The sequence below is a fragment of the Vigna umbellata genome, unplaced genomic scaffold, assembly GCF_029865625.1.
Source record: "Vigna umbellata cultivar VRB3 unplaced genomic scaffold, Vumbellata_1.0 scaffold_739, whole genome shotgun sequence".
Classification (NCBI taxonomy): domain Eukaryota; kingdom Viridiplantae; phylum Streptophyta; class Magnoliopsida; order Fabales; family Fabaceae; genus Vigna; species Vigna umbellata.
Window position 1 is genome coordinate 4,923 of NW_028274506.1, and position 19,873 is coordinate 24,795.

The 19,873-nt window shown below is 35.2% G+C and overlaps 1 protein-coding gene and 1 long non-coding RNA gene across 2 annotated transcripts; both read left to right on the forward strand.

The window, feature by feature from the left end:
- Window positions 1-14,048: 14,048 nt before the first annotated feature.
- Window positions 14,049-16,134, forward strand: LOC124819959 (beta-conglycinin beta subunit 1-like). The gene is made up of 6 exons (XM_088102789.1): window positions 14,049-14,437; window positions 14,517-14,692; window positions 14,784-14,864; window positions 14,988-15,287; window positions 15,413-15,689; window positions 15,796-16,134. The coding sequence occupies exons 1-6, from the start codon at window positions 14,107-14,109 to the stop codon at window positions 15,996-15,998; spliced, it is 1,368 nt and encodes a 455-aa protein (XP_087958915.1). The 5' UTR covers window positions 14,049-14,106; the 3' UTR covers window positions 15,999-16,134.
- A 1,881-nt stretch (window positions 16,135-18,015) lies between these two features.
- LOC148190580 (uncharacterized) lies at window positions 18,016-19,820 on the forward strand. The gene is made up of 3 exons (XR_015783171.1): window positions 18,016-18,570; window positions 18,669-18,891; window positions 19,681-19,820. It is a non-coding gene; the product is annotated as an uncharacterized LOC148190580 (long non-coding RNA).
- The last annotated feature ends 53 nt before the right edge of the window (window positions 19,821-19,873 follow it).

Genomic DNA, 19,873 nt, shown 5'->3' on the forward strand with positions numbered 1-19,873 from the left:
GTAAAGAATCTTGATTTTTAACATCCTTATGTGTTTTCACTCACCAAACCATTTTTAGATCTTTTGCTGGTAACAAGTTGTTGGTTTTAATTGCTTATTTATTAGATATGTATGATGCATCTACATTTGTTCAAACTTGCAGCAAAAGCTAGGTACATGTGTGATATCTAAAATAAACATTTCAAAAGAACTTTTAAATCATTCTAAAAAGTTGAAAGACCAGTGCAAGCTCAAATATGAAAATTGATGCACCCTAATTTGACTTTTTCTTAAATATCTCAGCAGCTTCTTATTTATCTTTTATCACTTTTAATATCTGATCTAGATCATTTAGTAGGTTCAGTTTGTGTGCCTTCTATTATAAATAAGTTTGTTCTTGTTTGTCAATTTGTGGTTGTCCTGTTTTGTCATTTGTGCTTGATTGGTTAGCCTAGCCAATCTTGTTTAAGATTTCTTAAAAGGTAAGACCATTCGACAATTAGGTGAGGCGGGCAGTTGAGGTGTGTATAAAATAGAGTTTGGTACTATGTAAAGGAGAGTTGAGTATTCTATTGTAAAGTTTGGTTTTTGACTACAAGAGGGGGATTATGTCTCCGTTAGTGCTATCTGTGTACACCCTTTCAGTATCAATATTAGAAAATCCATTCCTTCTTTATTGTACCTACTGTTAGTGTTCATAGTTAGGTTTCCAACCCAGGAACCTAATAGTAGTTGATTAAGCTGAGGGATGAAATCCATTGGACCAAGATAAACAGTTTTATTGAATTAAATATGATTACTGCATATTTTTTGTTTTAGTTTTTGTATATGTTGTTTTGATATGCAGAGCTGAATTCATGGGGTTGAGCAGATTGGGATATGAGAGTGCATGAATCATAGTTGTTGTTTGGGAAGTTATAAAGTGTGTTGTCAAAGTTAGTTTTGAACTACTTATGCTAGTTGTAATGATTTCATGTTAAACCTGGAGCAGTTGTGATCATATCCACTTAAGCTGCTGATTGCATTCATTTTAGTTTATAAATTTATAAATTGGTTGCTAAATCATTCATATCTTAACTATTTGAAAAATGATTGTTGATTTCATGGATTAATTGAGTCTACTGAAAGTTGAATTTGATTTGCAAAAATTATTTAAACTGGTTTGGAATTGAAAATACTAATCTGAACTGGCTTGAAAACATTTATGCATTGCATTGGACTGAACAGCTCTTCAATTCTTGGAATTTGTCTTTGATTTTAAGGGGAATATTCCATTTAGGGGAGAAAATTTTGATGGACATGTTCAACCTCCTGATTACTTGTCAACCCCTCCTTTTTAAAAAGCCTTACTTGTACTTCTTAATTAAAAGGTGAATTTACGTGTTTCATGATGTACTTTGTTCTTTCATGTTATGAAATGTAAAATTCATAACAGTTTTAAGTTTTTCGTAAGTTTAGTGTATTTAATGATTATTAAAAGGCTATAATCGATTATTTTGAGCGGTTAGAAAAAGTCTTAGGTTAGCAAATAATCGATTATTGCAAGGCATAATCGATTATCCTAGCTCGTTCTTTTAATAAAGTCGATTGCCTATTGTAGTTATCAAACAGCACATGCTCCATCGTTCAGTTATAGTTGTGATACGGACCGGATGGTTCATATGGTACACAGGGAAAAGTACATCAGTTACCGAACGGGTTTAAGAAGTACACGGTAATTGGTTTTTCCATCTTTTAATTAAGCCAGACAATTTATATGGTACATTAAGTTTTTCTTCTTGTTATCATTTCTTGCATAAATTGATTTGTTGAGGGGGAGAACATTTTGAGCGGGAGTATACTTACTTTTTGCTTATGATAAAAAAGGGGGAGAAAGTGTTTTCAAGTAGTGTAGTTACTTCTAACATGTTTGTTTTGTAAGTCTGTTATATGTGCAGGAAATAAGAAATGCTTTTAAACAAGAAATTTTTTATCATCATCAAAAAGGGGGATATTTTACCAATGAGGAGCATTGGTGTCTTGAAAATAATGATTTTGATGATGTTACAAAGTGAAAAATATGAAGACCTCTGTTGTATGAAGTTTAAAAGCATTTCTGTTTAAGAGAAGATACCAGGACCGAGCAGTTAAGACCGAACGGTATGTAACAGTTGAAGACCAAATTGTCTCTAACAAATGAAGGCCGAACGCAGTTAAAGACCGAATGGTCACAAACAATTAAAGGTCGAACAGTTGAGGACCAAACGACATGTAACAGTTGAAGACTGAACGGTCACTATCAGTAAAAGACCAAACGCGGTTAAAAACCTAACGGCTACAATCACATCAAGGTCGAACACAGTTGAAGGCTGAACACAGCTAAAAGGTTGAACGACGCATTGCAGATGAAATTCGAACGGTGTATAGCAATGGAAAGTCGAACAAGACAAGATAAACAACAAATGCACAAGATCGAACGACTTTGCTCACAAGCCGAACGGTACTGAGTCCAACTAACATTGTAGCATAAAATGTTAAAGAGTTGGAAGGTATTCGAGTGAAGAAGAATTGATTCGAATGGCTGAAGGAAATAAGGACTTGAACCGAATAGTGGAAGGAGTTGAAGAACTGGAGCCGATCGGTTGAAGTGAAATATCTAATTTGTTCCAGTCTCGAAAATAATCGATTATCACTTACAATAATCGATTATCACTGACAATTGCAATGTGTTTTTTTTTTAAACTTCTGAATCTGCACGAACCTTAGGTTATAAATAGTTTTTTCCACAGCTCATAACAGTAACTTTTCATTTTGAGACAATTAGAGCAATGTGCCTAAGAGAAGTTCTCTAAGAGTGAAAGTTTAGAGCTAAGCCATTTGAGAATACAGTGTGATTTGAGGAAGTTCTCAAGTGTTAGTTCATTGCTCTTGTCAAGTCTTGTGAATAGGAGAAGCTCGCGCTTTGTGTGTCAAAGGTCAGAACGGTTCTCTTCAAGTTGGCAGAGATGTTGTTTCCAATTCGTTTGTCGAAGGAAGCTCTTCCGGTTCGTTTGTCGAAGGAAGGTGTTTTTTCGTTTGTTTTTCTTTGTATATTGTTTTTTGTTTATTGTTATTTTATTTGTTATTTTCTATTCACTCTCATTGTAATTGTGAAACTACTTTAGTGAAAAAGTTAATCACGATTCATAATGATTAACGACTAGATGTAGAATCTTTTGATTCGAACCAGGATAAAAATCATTTGTGTGATTTTTCTACTTCCTACACTCTTTATATTTTCTGCTCATCAACTGTTTGATAAAACGCTTATAAGAAAGTTAAAGGAACCAATTTTTGATTTGACCGAACACGTTTGCCGCAATTTTATTCCACTACGTGACTCTACGATACCGGTTGTTATAAACCAACATCTTTCTCAACTCATTAGATGCTTTGTAAATAAAAATTTGAGAACATGGGAGGAATGGATACCTCATATGGAATTTTCTTATAATAGGGTCGTTTATTCTACTACTTGTATGTCTCCATTTGACATAGTTTATGGTTTTGACCCTCTAACTCCCTTAGATTTGTTGCCTTTTCCTAATATTAATTTTATGACTAACAAAGATGGTCTTGCCAAAGCTATTTTTGTTATGAACTTGCATATGGAAGTGAAGGCACAAATTGAAAAGAAGATGAAGAAACTAACTTCTAAGGCTAACTAAGGGAAGTAGAAGATAAAGTTTGAGTCTCGAGATTGGATGTGGGTACACCTTAGGAAGCAAAGGTTTCCTTCAAAAAGGAAATCTAAGCTCCTACCTAGAGGATATGGACCTTTTCAAGTTCTTAAGAAAATTAATGATAATGCTTTCATTGTTGATCTACCTAACGATTATGGAGTAAGATCTAGTTTCAACATTAATGATTTGTCTCCATTTGATGTAGGTAATAATTTGGGGACCAATTCGCTTCAAGAAGGAGGGAATGATAGAGGACTATCCCTTGATCCTATGCAAGACGAACTCGAGGAAGAGCCTTTACATTTCAAAGGACCTATGACAAGGTCAAGGAGCAAATAGTTGGAAGAACAAATCTCCTTTAGGCTCATGATACTCCAAGAAGATTGGAATTCAAGGGACTTCAAGATCATGACTTGGAGCATAATTATATAATAGTTTTGGAAATTAAAAATATTTTCAATTTTCTTTTGATGGCAAATAATTTGTTGGCTTAATAGCTTATGTTGATAAGGGGAGCACTGTGATAGCTGAACCCAATCTTTGTGACTTTGGTTTTTTATAACAACACATTGATAATAAAAATACGTTAATATGTATTGTGTTATATGTCATATGTTGTATGTGCTTATGCTTACTGTGAAATATGCACATATTATGATTGTCACATGTTTTAAACATAAAATGTGTTGAATAAGGCATAATGTGTTGGTAAAGTGATTATATTTGTGTATGCATATTATATGTATTGATATTATGGAATTCACATGGACAAAATCATATTTGAATGAATAAATTGATTACAGTGGTGTGATAATCAATTCGGGTCATCAGACAACTTGTGTTTTTAAACTAAAGCAAAACAACTTGTTTGAATCAATTATATTAGTTGGTGAATCAATTAAAACACGTGTGTTTGCACATATCCTTTTTCAAGTGTGATGTGATGTGAATAAGAAAGAAAAGTTTTCAAAAATATGCTAAGTATTGAAGCTTAATCGATTACATGGATTTTGTATTCAATTAAGTCTGTCTTTGATTTGAAAATTGTTTCATGCTTGTCATAAGTTTTTCAACGGTCATATTTTTAAATGTGTTGACCAAACATTAAATGGAAATTGATTGCATTAATTGCATATTCAATTAAGGAGTTGAGTTAGTTATAAATATGTTATAAGTGTTTAATGTAACCGATTAGATTAAAAGTGTAATCAATTATATTGCGTCTGAAATGACTAAAACTATATATAGACGCAGTGATTTGATTTCTGTAAGACAATCGAGATCATTTTCATATCTGATTCAGATTGAGTTGAAAGGTTTTACAGAAGTGATCAAATGCTTCAAGAAACAATAAATTGATGTGGTAGACTATTCTTGAAGATTTCTTGAGAGACAAGTTTTACAGATTTGCAGAGTCTGATCTTTCTGCACAACTAAGGTGCTTGTTGTGTGATCACGAGAAGTTTTGCAATCTAAGTGTTGTTGTTTCCCTGTGCATGTTGCCAGGAAGAAGAACAAGGAGTTCTTGTACTTTGAGAGAGTTCTCAAAGGGTTGACTGTAGGAGAGGATTGTTCTTGCTGCTGGGTTGCTGTATTTGGCTATATTAGATTAGTGAGTTAGAGCGGTAATTTCATTTTGACAGTGTGGTCGCTATAAAGCCCTTGTTGTAAAAACTCAAATCTCTATAGTGCAAATTGACTTCCAATATCAAGTTGATTGAAAGGACAATGCATGTAGGCATTGAGGCTGAACCAGTATAAAACTCAGAGTTTGATTTTTCTTCTCCCTATTTCTCTACATTAATCGATTACACACTATCATCATTTGAATATGCATATTGTTACATTGCATACATATTGCTTGTTGTTCAAGAAAGATTTAAAGATTCATTCCTTTAGCGAAAAAGATTTGAAAAGCGAGTATTTTTTATAAAACACCAATTCAACCCCCATCTTGGTGTTGAGAAACAAAATTCATCAATTCCAACAGCTTACTTGGTCCCTATGTTAAGAGGTTTTTTTCAGTTTAGTACTAGATTTTAAAAGTGCATACATAGGGTCCCAAAGTTGTAAAAATTGTATGAATCCAGTCCCTTCTGTTAAATTGACAGAAATAGAGTTAACTCCCAGTTGACGTGACAAAGGAATCTACATTTTTTTTTTCTCTCTCCTCTGCTTTTCCTACAACACCCATGTTTTTTCTCTATCCTTCAACCAAGCCCTCTAATTCCCTCTATCCAAACCTCCTACCATGAAGATCAGCGTCCTTACACGTTGCTACAAAGTAAAACAAAAGCCAAGTATATAAGCATTATACAGAGGCCTCAATCTTTTGCTCAAAGGTTATCTTTTTCTGCTTTTAGTTGCTGCTTCTCCTCACTAAACTCATTATTCTCAGCCTATACAAACACCAAAAGTATATATAGTCATAGGTAAGGTCAACCATCATTTAGGATGCCTGTCATTGGAGATAAGAGGATGATGAATGCAAAAGAAAAAGTGTAATAGTAGATATGCCTGTCATTGAGTCTATCCCTTCTCATTTTCTCTTTACATGCTTTGGAACTAGGTGACCTCAGACTGTAATAAGATTTCAAAGACAAACTAATGAGATGATTGAAGAAAAATATATAAGGAACAGACAATTATGTTTGGTTTCATGCTAAGAATAATCAGAATTGATTTTGACAATAAGTAAATTCGATTTTATAAAGATATAGATGTTTGCTTGTTAACCCATATAAATTGGTTTTGTTCCAAAATCTCAGTTTAACTAGAAATAATAAAAGATAATTTTTAGGTATGGAAGTGAAAAATTTAAACTAAATTTTAGAACAAACTTACTGTCCAAACATGAATATTTTTTATTAAAAGATTTCAATTTTACAAAGTTGGATCTGAACATTCTATCTTTCCTGAGAAACATACTTTTCTTGTCGAACCAGTCGCCCCAACCGTCCTTGAGGGGAGAGGTTTTACCTGGTGCATTTCCCCAAGGGTGTCCTAAAGTTCCTCCGCCAAATTGAAGTACGGAATCATCTCCAAAGATTTCGGTCAGAGCAGGCATATGCCAAACGTGAATACCTCCCGAAGCAACAGGCAGAACACCTGGTAGAGAAACCCAATCCTGAGTGAAATAAATACCACGACTTCGATCTTTTTCAACAAAATCATCACGCAGTAAGTCAACAAAACCTAAAGTGATTTCTCTTTCCCCTGCACAGTGCTTTCTCGATTGTGGTGACGCGGGTGGCCATGTTCCTGACAGCGTCATCGTCGGGGAAATCATCGAAGGCGAAGGTGGTCTTCGAGAGGTCAGGGTAGGATCGGATGGGTAAGTCGTCGTCAGTGTGCGATTGGCGGAGGGAGGGATGGGAGAGGAAGAACCGACGAATGGAGGCAGTAAGGGGGTCGAAGTAGTAACGGGAAGAAGGGTAGAGGCGGAGAGAAGGAGGGTCTAGGGTTTTGTCCACGAAGTTGACCTCATCGATGGGGTTTGTAACACCCAAATAATTTAAAGGGTATTACTGGTAGTAGAGACTAAATTAATTTGATATTTGATATAAACAATCAAACTTTATTTCAATTCCTCCAAAGTACAATTCCAAACTTACAAACTTTAAACAATATAGTCTTCACCACTTAACATAAATTCGAAATTAAACTTATAAGTCTTACACAACATATTTTTCCAATGCAAATTTATTCTTTTTACAAAAATCCCTGAAAGTTTTTCCCCGCATCTCTCTCATCATCTCTAAGCTTTGTCAACCGCATCTGCAACATTATCTGTTCACATATAACATGAGTTATATGATCATAGCAAAACAAATAAGAGTAAGCCAACCATATCATACAATCATTAAACTTACTTATAATATAAATGTTTCAATCATGTATTTCTGCAATTTTATAAATACCATTATCCCGATGTCATTAATTCATTTTTTTTTGTTTTAACTTCTTCAAAATCATCTTTCTCATTTTCATAGACCTTACCAGTATACCATGCTTACTCACGAAGCCTTATGGTCACACCGCTCTCTGCCTGCTTCCTTAAGCCTTACCTGTATATTATGTCTTACTTTCTGAAGCCTTATGGTCAGACATCTCTCTGCCTGCTTCTATAAAACTTACGAATCATATGTTTATGTCAAAGCCTTATGGTCAGACCACTTTCTGCCTGCTTTCATAAAACCTCGGGTGTTACTTTGCTCATATCAAGCTCTCATGGTATAAACCGAACATACTGCTCCCAGTAGTAAACATCATTTCATAAGTAATGATTTCTTATATCCACTCCAACATTTCATAAAATCAACAATTCATACCCTCTTATCCACCTAACTCAACCATGTTCATTCTTTAATCATAAATTGACAATAACCCGTTTTGGTGTCAATAAATTAAACATATCGCCAGATATCATACTTCATATTATAAACTCATTTTTCCCATAACGAGTATAACTCAACATATTTTCACCAATCAAAGGTCATAGATAAGCCAAAATACATCAACATATCTTAGGAACTACATATTAAAGTTTGGGCTCAATGTAACGGTAAATGAAATATATATGAAGTTTTTTACCATGATAACTTAAGAACAAAAATATAGTGTTCATCATACTTTTCAAAATTTCGAAATTTATTTCTCAACACATAGACTTCTAATTACAAATCCGAACGATCAAATTATAGTAATATATCTTAGGAATCATATATCCAATTTCCAGGTTGATCCAACGGTCAAATAGAATAGAATATATATTTTACCGAGAGTACTCAGTAACACAATAACAGGGGTAATTAATTTACTCAAACATGCATAACTTATTTCTCCAAGTACAGACTCTTAATTAATGATCCGAACAGTCAAAGTGAAGAAATAGGTCTTAGGATTCATATATTAAAATTTTAGCTAAATCCAACGGTAAAAACAATTAAAAGGAATGTTTTACCACAGTAACTCGAAAATAAGAAAAATTATAATCATGAAAACTAAATTTACACAAGTGAATAGATAACTACCAATACCAAAATTTTAACATGTTCATAACTCATATTCATGATCATAATATGTATAAATATCATATGTAAGAAAGGATTAGCTCCCCTACCATCAAAATAATCAATATAAAAATTCAGGGGAAACGAGAAGTTGAATCTGGCAGAGCCGGTTAGACAACTTCCCATCCTTCCAGAAAGATGCAATAAAAAAATAGATAAAACAATAAAATTTCTGGGGAAACAAGAAGTTGAATCTGGCAGAGCCGGTTAGAGAACTTCTCATCCTTCCAAAAATACAATATAAATAAATAACAAATAAAAGGTCTGGGAAATAAGAAGTTGAATCTGGCAGAGCCGGTTAGACAACTTCTCGTCCTTCCAAAAATATAATATAAAGAGATAAGAAACAATAAAAGGTTTGGGGAAACAAGAAGTTGAATCTGGCAGAGCCGATTAGACAACTTTTCATCCTTCCAAAATTGCAAAAGAAATAACTAAATGTTCTAAGTAATAATAACGTACAATTAGCATAACAGAATCAGCATCACGTTTTACAACCATCAAACTTGGGTCTCATCACAGAAGCATGTTCTCATTCAAAATTCAAGACCATCCAGAAACAAAATACTCCATATTCAAGATTTAGGATTAGACAAAAGCAAAGTATTGTATACTCAAGATTCAAGAGTGGCTTCCCTTACCTCTATTACAGACTTAATCTCCTCGTTCCCTGAAAACTTCTAGAATGTCCCCTATGCAACTAGAAATTCTTCCAACTCTCTTCTCTCAAAAATTTTTAAGTTTTTTGTGTAAATTTTCAGCCTTCCCCCCTTGGCTATTTATAGCAAAAAATTTTACTATTTAGTTTTACTATTCATTTTGACTATTCATTTTTCTATTCATTTTACTATTACAAAAATAATTTTTTATTCACAATTTGATGAATTCTGATCTCTTATGACTCAAGACAATGTGGAATACTTATCCCTTCCACAAATAAATTTTTTTTTTACTATTACTACTTTTTACTATTTTTTTTATCTAGTATCTGAATTACAAAATTTTCAAGGATCTTACAATCTCCCCAACAACAAAAATTTTCGCCCTCGAAAATTATCTATTTAACAAAAGACTATTTAACAAAAGAGATATGGATAGGCGGGATAGGCGGGAGTAGAAGAGAGAGACGGAGAGGAGGAGGAGCATGGCGGAGGTGGGGAGGGGAAGAGAGTGACAAAGGTGGCTTGGTGAAGGAGGTGTCGGTGCAGAGTCTTACGGCGTTCGCGTTTCCGTTCTTGGTGGCATTCAAGCTTCGACGCGCAGTGAAGTTGGTTGTCTTCTTCGGGAAGATGAAGAAGATAATGTGAAGGCTTCCAAACTGCAGAAAGAAAGAGAAAAAGTAAAATAGATGTCCTCCACGTCAAGAAAAGCATAGGAGAGAGGAAAAGCATAGGAGAGAGAAGAAAAAATATAGATTCTTTTGTCACATTAGTTCGGAGTTAACTCCATTTCTGCCAAGTTAACGAAAGGTATTTGATTCGTACCTTTTTTACATCTTTGAGACTCAATGTATACACTTTTAAAACTCGGTACTAAACTGAAAAATCCACTTAACATGCGGACCAAGTAAGCTATTAAGCCTAATTTGTTTTTGTTTTCTTTTTTTTTTAATTTGAATATTTTTTTGGATCAATGTTTTTAGGCTTTCTTTTGGGGTTTCTTAGGTACCTTAAACATTTGTGCCTATATATAGGGACATTAAATATATATGTAGACACTTTTGAGTCATAATATATGCATTTGCATTTTTTAGAGAGGATTCTCTTGGTTCTTGGTTTAGAAATCTGATTCTTATTAAAGATTAACATTTTTGTGACGAATCTTCCTTGACTTATCAATCTTCTAGATAGTGGCGTCCCCATCTCTGTCTTATTCTGCATTCTTCTCAGATTTATTTTTATTATGCTCCTTGAGGATCCAAATTCAGAAAAGATCGTACTCTTTCCTAGATAGGATCGTATCAAGCATCTTCTACACCATCTACATCACTTTACAACATATTTTCCTTTGCCTCCATTCCAATTTTTTCATCACCAATCATAAATTCCACTTCAATTCAAGCCACCGAACACCTCTTGAGAGTGGCTTCTACGTGTTTTTGTTTCCTCCGGTCATCATCATTCTTCAGTCCATTCCGCTGCGGTTCATAGCTCATCCAAGAAAGTCTTCCATTGTTCGTGTGCTGCTACTGTCCAAATCAAAGGAGAAGTTTGGTTGATTTGTTCCTCCACCATAATCAGTTGAATCTTTCTTCAATCATGTGGTATCAAAGCATAGGTTCTATCTAGCTAAGTGTTTTTCTGTGTTTCATTAAGTTGTCATCCATCCTCCATAAATGTCTTGATGTTTTTTTGAGTTGTTCTATTTTGTATCATTGTTGTTACTGTTTCATTAATTTTGCTTGGTCATTTCTGATGTACATCATTGTTTCATTCATCTAGTAATGTGCTTTTTCCTTTTCATTACATTTTAATCGGTGATTTACTTCTGAGTCAAGTCCGTAACACCCCAAATTCTAGGATGTCATGAGTTTACAAAAACTAATAAATTTAGAAACTAAATCATTTCGCGGAAACGTATTTTCAAAGACCTCAACATTTAGACATGCATAAAACATAATAGTTCCAAAATTTGTTCAATGAAACTAACAAAGGAAAGAAAATGACTTCAAATACATTATCTCAAAGTTCAAAAGTAATCATTGTAAATAAAATCTAGAGTTTATCCCTCGCCATCTTTCGAATCTATCATGCCTCAGCACCATCTGCAACATCATTTGCTCATGTATAACATCACACATTATACGATCATAGCATTCACATGCACACACAAAAACATGTATGGGGTAAGTTACCGATAAAACAATCATAACAACAAGCTACATATATACTGATTATATCAACTATAATCAAACACACAACAAGATACATACCTTATCATTATATCAACCATAATCAAACACACAACAAGAGACATACCTTCTTATTATATCAACCATAATCAAACACCACATATTAGAAGCAATAATAATAGGATTCTTAATCCTCTATCATAAACAATTCAATCATAATGAATTACTCAATCACCGATCCTCAAACTTCCGTTGGTCCTTGATCTCTAATTTTTTATGTCATCACTAAAATCTCACAAATATACCTTTGATTTATCCACTCAGTAGCACCTATGCTAACTACTACTATAACCATTATGGTAACATCACTATCAATATAGCATAACTTAGAGCGTGTCAAATACCATGATCATCATCTTAGATACACCACCATCATGATTATCCCAATCATGAATCACACCTTGAGCATCACCAACCATGAACTCCATCATGACAAGATTAGTCACACTCTTGTATCTTACCTGCAGTCTAATCTGTAGATTCCCATACAGATACACCCGTCATCCTTCTTTTGGCTTCAGACCTGTTCTTCTATCATACAAGGCAGAATATATATCCCCCCCACCAAAGAAAATTCACCACACAAATAGCGTTCTCTTATCTACAATTATTTGCCAAAGAGAACGCCACTCTATTTTCAACAACCAATGCCAAAGAGAGTCATCCCCTAATGCCAAAGGGAATGTCCGTCCTTTTTCAACAACCAATGCCAAAGGGAGTCAACACTATCTTTTCAACAACCAATGCCAAAAAGAGTCATCCCCTTTTCAACAACCAATGCCATAGGGAATATCCCTCCCTTTTAACAACCAATGCCAAAAGGAACCCACTGTCAAACAATTGGCCGGATCCAACGGTGAATGACTTCACAACGATGAAAGCACCAGTGTAGGTTTTATGTTATGCGAGAATCGAAATTGAGAGGTCACTTTTTCAAACATTAGACATTGGATCCCCTTCCCGAACGTCAATAGCTACAAAAAGTACCCAAAAGTAGTGCCATAATGGATTCTTTTAAAAATTAGACGTCGATGGTGGAGGGGGGCCGATGTCAAATGTCCTTTTAAACTCCAAAAACTAAGAGCGGGAGCTTGACTTTCTTCACGTTTTCGTTTGGGTTTTCGTGCAGAATAATATACTAAACCATCAGAGTCAAAATTAGGAAGTGACGAGGTGATTTTGTGTGATAGTCTAGATTTAAGTTATTTTAGAGTTTAAACACATTTGAATTCATTGAATAAAGTTGATGGAGTGATCAGTTTTGAGTTAGTGCTATTATACAAATTTGAGTTTCAAACCATCAATTTCAAGCTATTTTTTTTATGCAGACTTAAGATCAAGCCACTGTTTTGATTAATTTTCATTCAAATTCCTTTTTGAATTGTAGAGAGAGTTGGTTGATTGTTTTAGATTGAAAATAAATGATAAAAAAAGTTTGTAGAACCGTGTAGTTTCTGTTGGTATATGAGAATTATCTCTTTTGATAACTAACTTTGAAATACAAGTTCACACAGAATACTTCATTCTTTCTTTCTCACAACACTCTAAAAATTTACATACACCACTATATTTCTCTCTTCCTTCACAACACACTACACAAGCACTATTTATTTTTCTTTCACTTCCTTGATGATGATTTTACACACACACGGTGCTTCTATTTATAACAAAGCAAAGACAAAACAATCCAAAACATTTGTGGTAGGGGAGTAGGCTGAAAAGTAAAATCCAAATTATAGTGGTATGGTGGGCAACGTAATGGATGGATGGAGCAGAATGGAGATGTTTGGAGAAAGTGGAAGACCCATGATGGGTGGTTGGTTGTCCACTAAGTTTATTTTACAGTTTCAAGCAGTAAAAAACCAAAAACACAAAATTATTCTGTCATTTTATCGTTCATATATGAATGATGTCCACGACATGAGTTATTCTCTTTTTGTTGAACTCTAAATAGCCACGTATAACACAATCAGTAAATTCATGGCAAGAAAAATTAATCGAAAGAAATGAGACCGATGTAAAGACAACAAAAAAGCACTGTATCTTTTCAAAAACCATGTCCACGTTCACAAAATAGAGACGAAAACCGCACTGGATGATCGAGATGCCGCGTCCATGTATGACAAAAGCCATGCACACCAACACGTACTCAACATGCACTTGAAACACCTAATACAGTTCTTGTTTCTTAGTCCACACACAGCCAAATGCTACTGAGCCTACCTCCATCATCACCACAACCACATTCTCTTTCGCCACCTCAATTTCTTCACCTGAACACATGTCAACATGTGCAAATGCGTGTCATTCCATGCCCAAATCTTCATGCATGTTGCAAGGACCTTCTCTCTTATATAATGCCTATAAATACCCCTAAGATCCCTCACTTCATTCATCATCCATCCAATACCCCAACCCAACTGATATTCAATACTACTACACTATGCTGAGAGTAAGGGTTCAGTTGTTGCTGGGAATTCTTTTCCTGGCATCACTTTCTGTCTCTTTCGGCATTGACCGGGAGCACCAAGAGAGCCAACAAGAGTCTGATTCAAGAGGAGAAAATAACCCCTTCTACTTCAGCTCCGACAGGAGGTTCCACACTCTATTCACAAACCAATATGGTCACCTTCGGGTCCTCCACAGGTTCGACCAACGCTCCAAACAAATTCAGAATCTTGAAAACTACCGTGTGGTAGAGTTCAAGTCCAAACCCAACACCCTCCTTCTTCCTCACCATGCTGATGCCGATTTCCTCCTAGTCGTCCTTAATGGTAAGTAATCAACTAATCACTACTCACTCAACATCATTACACTTGCTTTCAATGATGGTAATCAATTTGTTAATTACAGGGAGAGCCATACTCACTTTGGTGAACCCTGACAGCAGAGACTCCTACATTCTTGAGCAAGGCCATGCTCAGAAAATCCCTGCAGGAACCACTTTCTTTTTGGTTAACCCTGACGACAACGAGAATCTCAGAATAATCAAACTCGCCATACCTGTTAACAACCCTCACAGATTTCAAGTAGCGCATTTTTGTGATTCCGAACTAACTTTTTTTATTCTAACTTGCATTTTCTCTCTGATTAATTTGACGTTAAATGCTTGTCCTGTAGGACTTTTTCCTATCTAGCACAGAAGCCCAACAATCCTACTTGAGAGGCTTCAGCAAGAATATTCTAGAGGCCTCCTTCGATGTAAGCAAGATCACAACATCTAATTAACCACATATTTGCCTTGCCATTTAGCTAGTAGTTTGTCTAAATTTCACATTTGTTGAATGATATATATCATTATCTATATTTGCATGATTTTTATAGAGCGACTTCAAGGAGATAAACAGGGTTCTATTTGGAGAGGAGAGACAACAGCAGCAAGGGGAAGAGAGTCAGCAAGAGGGAGTGATTGTAGAACTTAAAAGGGAACAGATTCAGGAACTGATGAAACATGCCAAATCTAGTTCAAGGAAAGAACTCTCCTCCCAAGATGAACCATTCAACCTGAGAAACACCAAACCCATCTACTCAAACAAATTCGGAAGGTGGTATGAGATGACCCCAGAGAAAAACCCCCAACTTAAGGACTTGGACGTGTTCATCAGTTCTGTGGATATGAAAGAGGTAATACAAAGGAAAACCACATGGACAAACTCAGCAATTGATTTCTACTATTCACTGTCTTCGTAATTGGAAAATCTCAGTACTGAGACCCTAATTAATAATGGTTTCTTTCTTAAAAAATTCAGGGAGGCCTTCTTTTGCCACACTACAATTCTAAGGCCATAGTGATAATGGTGATCAATGAAGGAGAAGCAAAGATTGAACTTGTTGGCCTAAACGATCAGCAGCAGCAGAAGCAGCAAGAGGAAAGCTTGGAAGTGCAGAGATATAGAGCTGAGTTGTCTGAAGACGATGTATTTGTAATCCCAGCAGCTTATCCAGTTGCCATCAACGCAACCTCCAATCTAAATTTCTTTGCTTTCGGTATCAATGCTGAGAACAACCAGAGGAGTTTCCTTGCAGGTATATATATATATTATGTATCTCCTTCAATTTGAATATACCGCTCTTGTTTGTTTCTATTCCATATGAAACTTGGGTGATGGGGTTGTTTATTTACAATTTGAAGGTGAGAAAGACAATGTGATGAGCGAGATACCTACAGAGGCGTTGGAGGTTAGCTTCCCTGCGTCTGGTAAGAAGGTTGAGAAGTTGATAAAGAAGCAGAGTGAATCCCACTTTGCGGATGCACAGCCTGAGCAACAGCAGAGGGAGGAAGGGCATAAGGGAAGAAAGGGTTCATTATCTTCAATTTTGGGCAGTCTCTACTGAATAAGTTTTTAGTAAGATACATGTGAGAGAGCTCACACTGAGCTTCGAATTAACGTGTCCGACATTGTAACAAATAAGTAGAGCTCCACATGGCTTTTTCTACTATCAATAATCAATAAATTCAGCCTTTATATCATGCTTCTGTTTTACCTTCTTCAACTGTCTGGTCTGTCTGTGCTCGCTTAACTTTGTTAAGGTTGTCATGTACCAAAATACATATCCAATTAACTTTTAAGTGAAATGTCTCTGTAAAGGCTTTAATATCAAATTTTATAAAATAAAATCTCTTACAAAAGATAAGAGAGGCTCACAAAAGAAAAAAAAAAAAGGAAAACGAAGAAGGACTGGAAACGAGGTTCCCATGGTATCCGCTTGTACCCTCTGTAAGGAACTGGTTGAAGAGAATTAGACTATATATGTGTTTTACGTTTGAGTAAAAAGCAGGTTTGTCAATTATTTTGTGCTGCTGTAATTAAGTTAACTCAATAACAGTTGGATTTTTTTTATACAGCAGCTAACTTACCTTGATGTTTGAGTAAGGTACATGTTAACAAGGTCTAAGGCAGGTGCAAAACAAGCTTTGGAATCTGGACTTGAGAGAAGCTGAAAGAAGAAGAGGCTTGTGAGCACAGCAGTGAAGGATGTCAGAAATAATGGACCTGTATCACCTGTTACAGCACCAGTTTTTCCAAGAATTTCAGACTTGAGAGATATAAGCCCTTAGTAAATCCCAAGTCTAGAACAAGCTGAAGAAATTGATTAAAGTTTCATTTTCATTGTGTATACCAGCCTTTAGAATAATCACATTACAATAAGCAGAGTTAATGCATCGCTGTATCCCTAAACATTTTATCGTGGTGCATAGCATAAATAATACTCATTGTGTCGTATATAAAAAATAAGAAAGAAAAATCTGCGAAGAATTTGAATTGCGAGGGTAGGTAGTCAATTCTTAGTAGTGTTGATGAAAAGCTCTGAACTGTGAAAAATTGTTGTCACTAATTCATAGTAGATTGAGTTATGTGGTAGTAATGTTGGAATTTTTTTCAATCAACTCAACATCTTCCATTGACTATTTCAAAAATTAAATGAGGAAGTGGAGAATCTGATGCTGAAAGAATCAGTGGTGGCTTAGTTGCAAGTTTACTGCACATATTTCCAAACTCTATATCAGTTGCATTCAAGTTGCAACTCCATTCTGGTTCAATCTTTCCTACCCCTCTCCGCTAAATGTTTTCTAGTCTTACTGTTTTGAATATACTTCTGAATAATGTTTCAGTATTGTTCTGTTTTAGGAGTAGTAGTTTAGACATAGAGTTAAGTTGTGCATTCTAGTTTTACTTGTCTGAATACCTGTTAAGTACTTTAGTTTAATGCATTGAAACTTGTTTGTTAGTTGTTGTACATAATGCTTTGGGTAAAGATTCAGTTTCATAGGTTCATCTACTTACTAACAGTTAATATTCTTCACATTTCAAATTTTAGTGCATAGATGAAATTTAAGATTCTGCATGATTCTTTCAGTTCTCTTTATTTTTCGTTGTCTTTTTGCTGTTTGTAACTTGTAGGAATTATTTTAGTTAGGTATTAAGTGTTATTTAGGATCAGTGTAGTTTGTTGTTTTGTTATAACTAGTTTTAACTAGTTTTCTAGGTTTCCATAGTGATATTTTGCATTTGTTATATTCTTGAGTGGACATAGATATAGTTAGTTGAGTTACACTACAAGAAAAATATCATTTACATATGAATTATTATATACGGATTTTAATCTGTAGATAAAAATTTCATTATATACAGATTTTATATACGGATAAGTTAGATACGGATTTTTTCGTAATATGAGAAAAAAATTTATATACAAATTTTTCGTATATAAAATCTATATGTAATGGTAACATCTTTTGGGGAAGATTTGTCAAAGATAAATTCATATATAAATTCTGTATGTAAGTAGTTATATACGGATTTATAATAAATAATAAAAATAATTAAAAAACTAAACCTAATAGAAAACATAAGAGTCAGAATCAATACTCCAAATTTCTCTTCGACTCCTTCTTCTTCCCTCTCGTCGAGCCATCGAGCCCCTCTTCTTCCTCACGAGCTCTTGTTCTTCCCTCTTGAGCTCTTGTTCTTCCCTCTCATCGAACCATTTTTATCCATCCTTTCTTCTCTAGCCTCGATTGAAATCCTAACCTCCACTGCAAACGCCTCTTTCGTGTTTCCCTCTCCTTGAACCCTAGCCGCTACCACGTGCTCCATTACAAGGTTGAGGGGACTGGAGACCGCTCCACCAGTCATGCCTCCTCGTTGGCTCTCCCCTTGGAACCCTAACTCATTCTTAGACTCACGTGGAGACGACTGGAATGGTAGCGTCGAAGTCTCGTGCTTACTGACTAAAGCTTTCTCACTCACACTCTCTCACGGTCACTGGTAGAGAAGAAGAATGTCCCACACTAACTGTTCTTCTCGCTCACGCTCACTAAAAGAGAAGAAGTTCGTCCATTCTTCTCGTGTTCACTCACCTTGTTGGACATCATGCTCACTTGGGAGAGTTATTCGTTCAATCGGTAAGTTTCTTCGTTCAAACCTTCTTCTTTGATCATCCCCTAAATCCCTAAATCCTTAAGTCCATAAATCCCTCTCTTCTCTGTTGAGATTGATGCAGAATGGTCCGTTGTGGGGTTTGCGCAAAGATTCACCGAATATATTCGTTTGTTCTTGAATATGTAGTTGATTTTGATGAATAGAGCTTCTGAAATGTGAAAGACGGTGATGGACTTATTCCTAGGCCAAACCATGGAAGTGAGAGTGCAAAAGAAGAAGAGAGAGACCGGAGAGTGGGTCGCCGTTGATGCCAAGACCAAACCCCTCTTGGAGCTCCAAACGAGGTTAAATCACTTAGTTTTCTTCTTCATTACAATGTCCTATACTCTTATTTTCTGCTGTGAAACCTCAGACATTTGTCAACCATTATGCCAAGGAAATTGAAATTCCTACTTTGTATTTTGTATCATCAAATCTTATACTACATTTCATTGCTTTTTCTGTTTTTTTTCTCGTTGAAAGGGTAGGTAGTATGTTTTGGAAGTTAATTTTACCTCTAGTTGACGAATGTCTTCTTTATCTTTAAATGTGGAATGACAGGTGAAGTTTGCCTTAGACATTGTGGTCCTGTATTGTAGCTTTGCAACAGTTTGCTTCCCTACTTATCCTGTATTAGGTTCCTCCCTCTACATAGTTCATTGGTCTATCATGATCCCATTTCAATTTAATTGGCCATGGAGCTTTCTCATTCTAGTGTCTTCTAATTCTTAGTTCTGGTGCATGTGTCTGGTTTGAAGTCCATCACATCTAAACACCTGGCATTGGCAAGTCAAGTAATTAGTTTCGTACATGTTATTATTCCTGGTTCAAACTCACTCACCTAAATGAAGTTTTTAATGCGTTTTCTCTGGGATGTATTGAGTTCTCTTAGGAGAAACCAACTAATGAGCAAAAAAAGTTTAGTGATGTTACTCCATTAATTTTAGCATTAGCGGATGAAGTGTCAACCCTTGGTTATCTTTCTTTAGAAGTCATTGAGCAGGTGAAACTTTTGTTGATTTGAACTTAGAATACAGATGTTCACTTCAATACTTAAGTATTTGTGGTTTGATCATATATATATATATTTGCAGGTTGAAGGTGAGGTCCAGCGATTAAATGTTGTCAAAGCCAGTAAGATGAAACATTTGATGTTTAAGAGGCAGAATGAGCTTAAAGAATTTTACAGAGGATGCTTAGATTTTGGAAACGAGATACTCTTTGCATTTTTAACTTAGTCGTATTTTTGGGAAGACTTAAGCTCTAACCATGTCATCTTCAAATGAC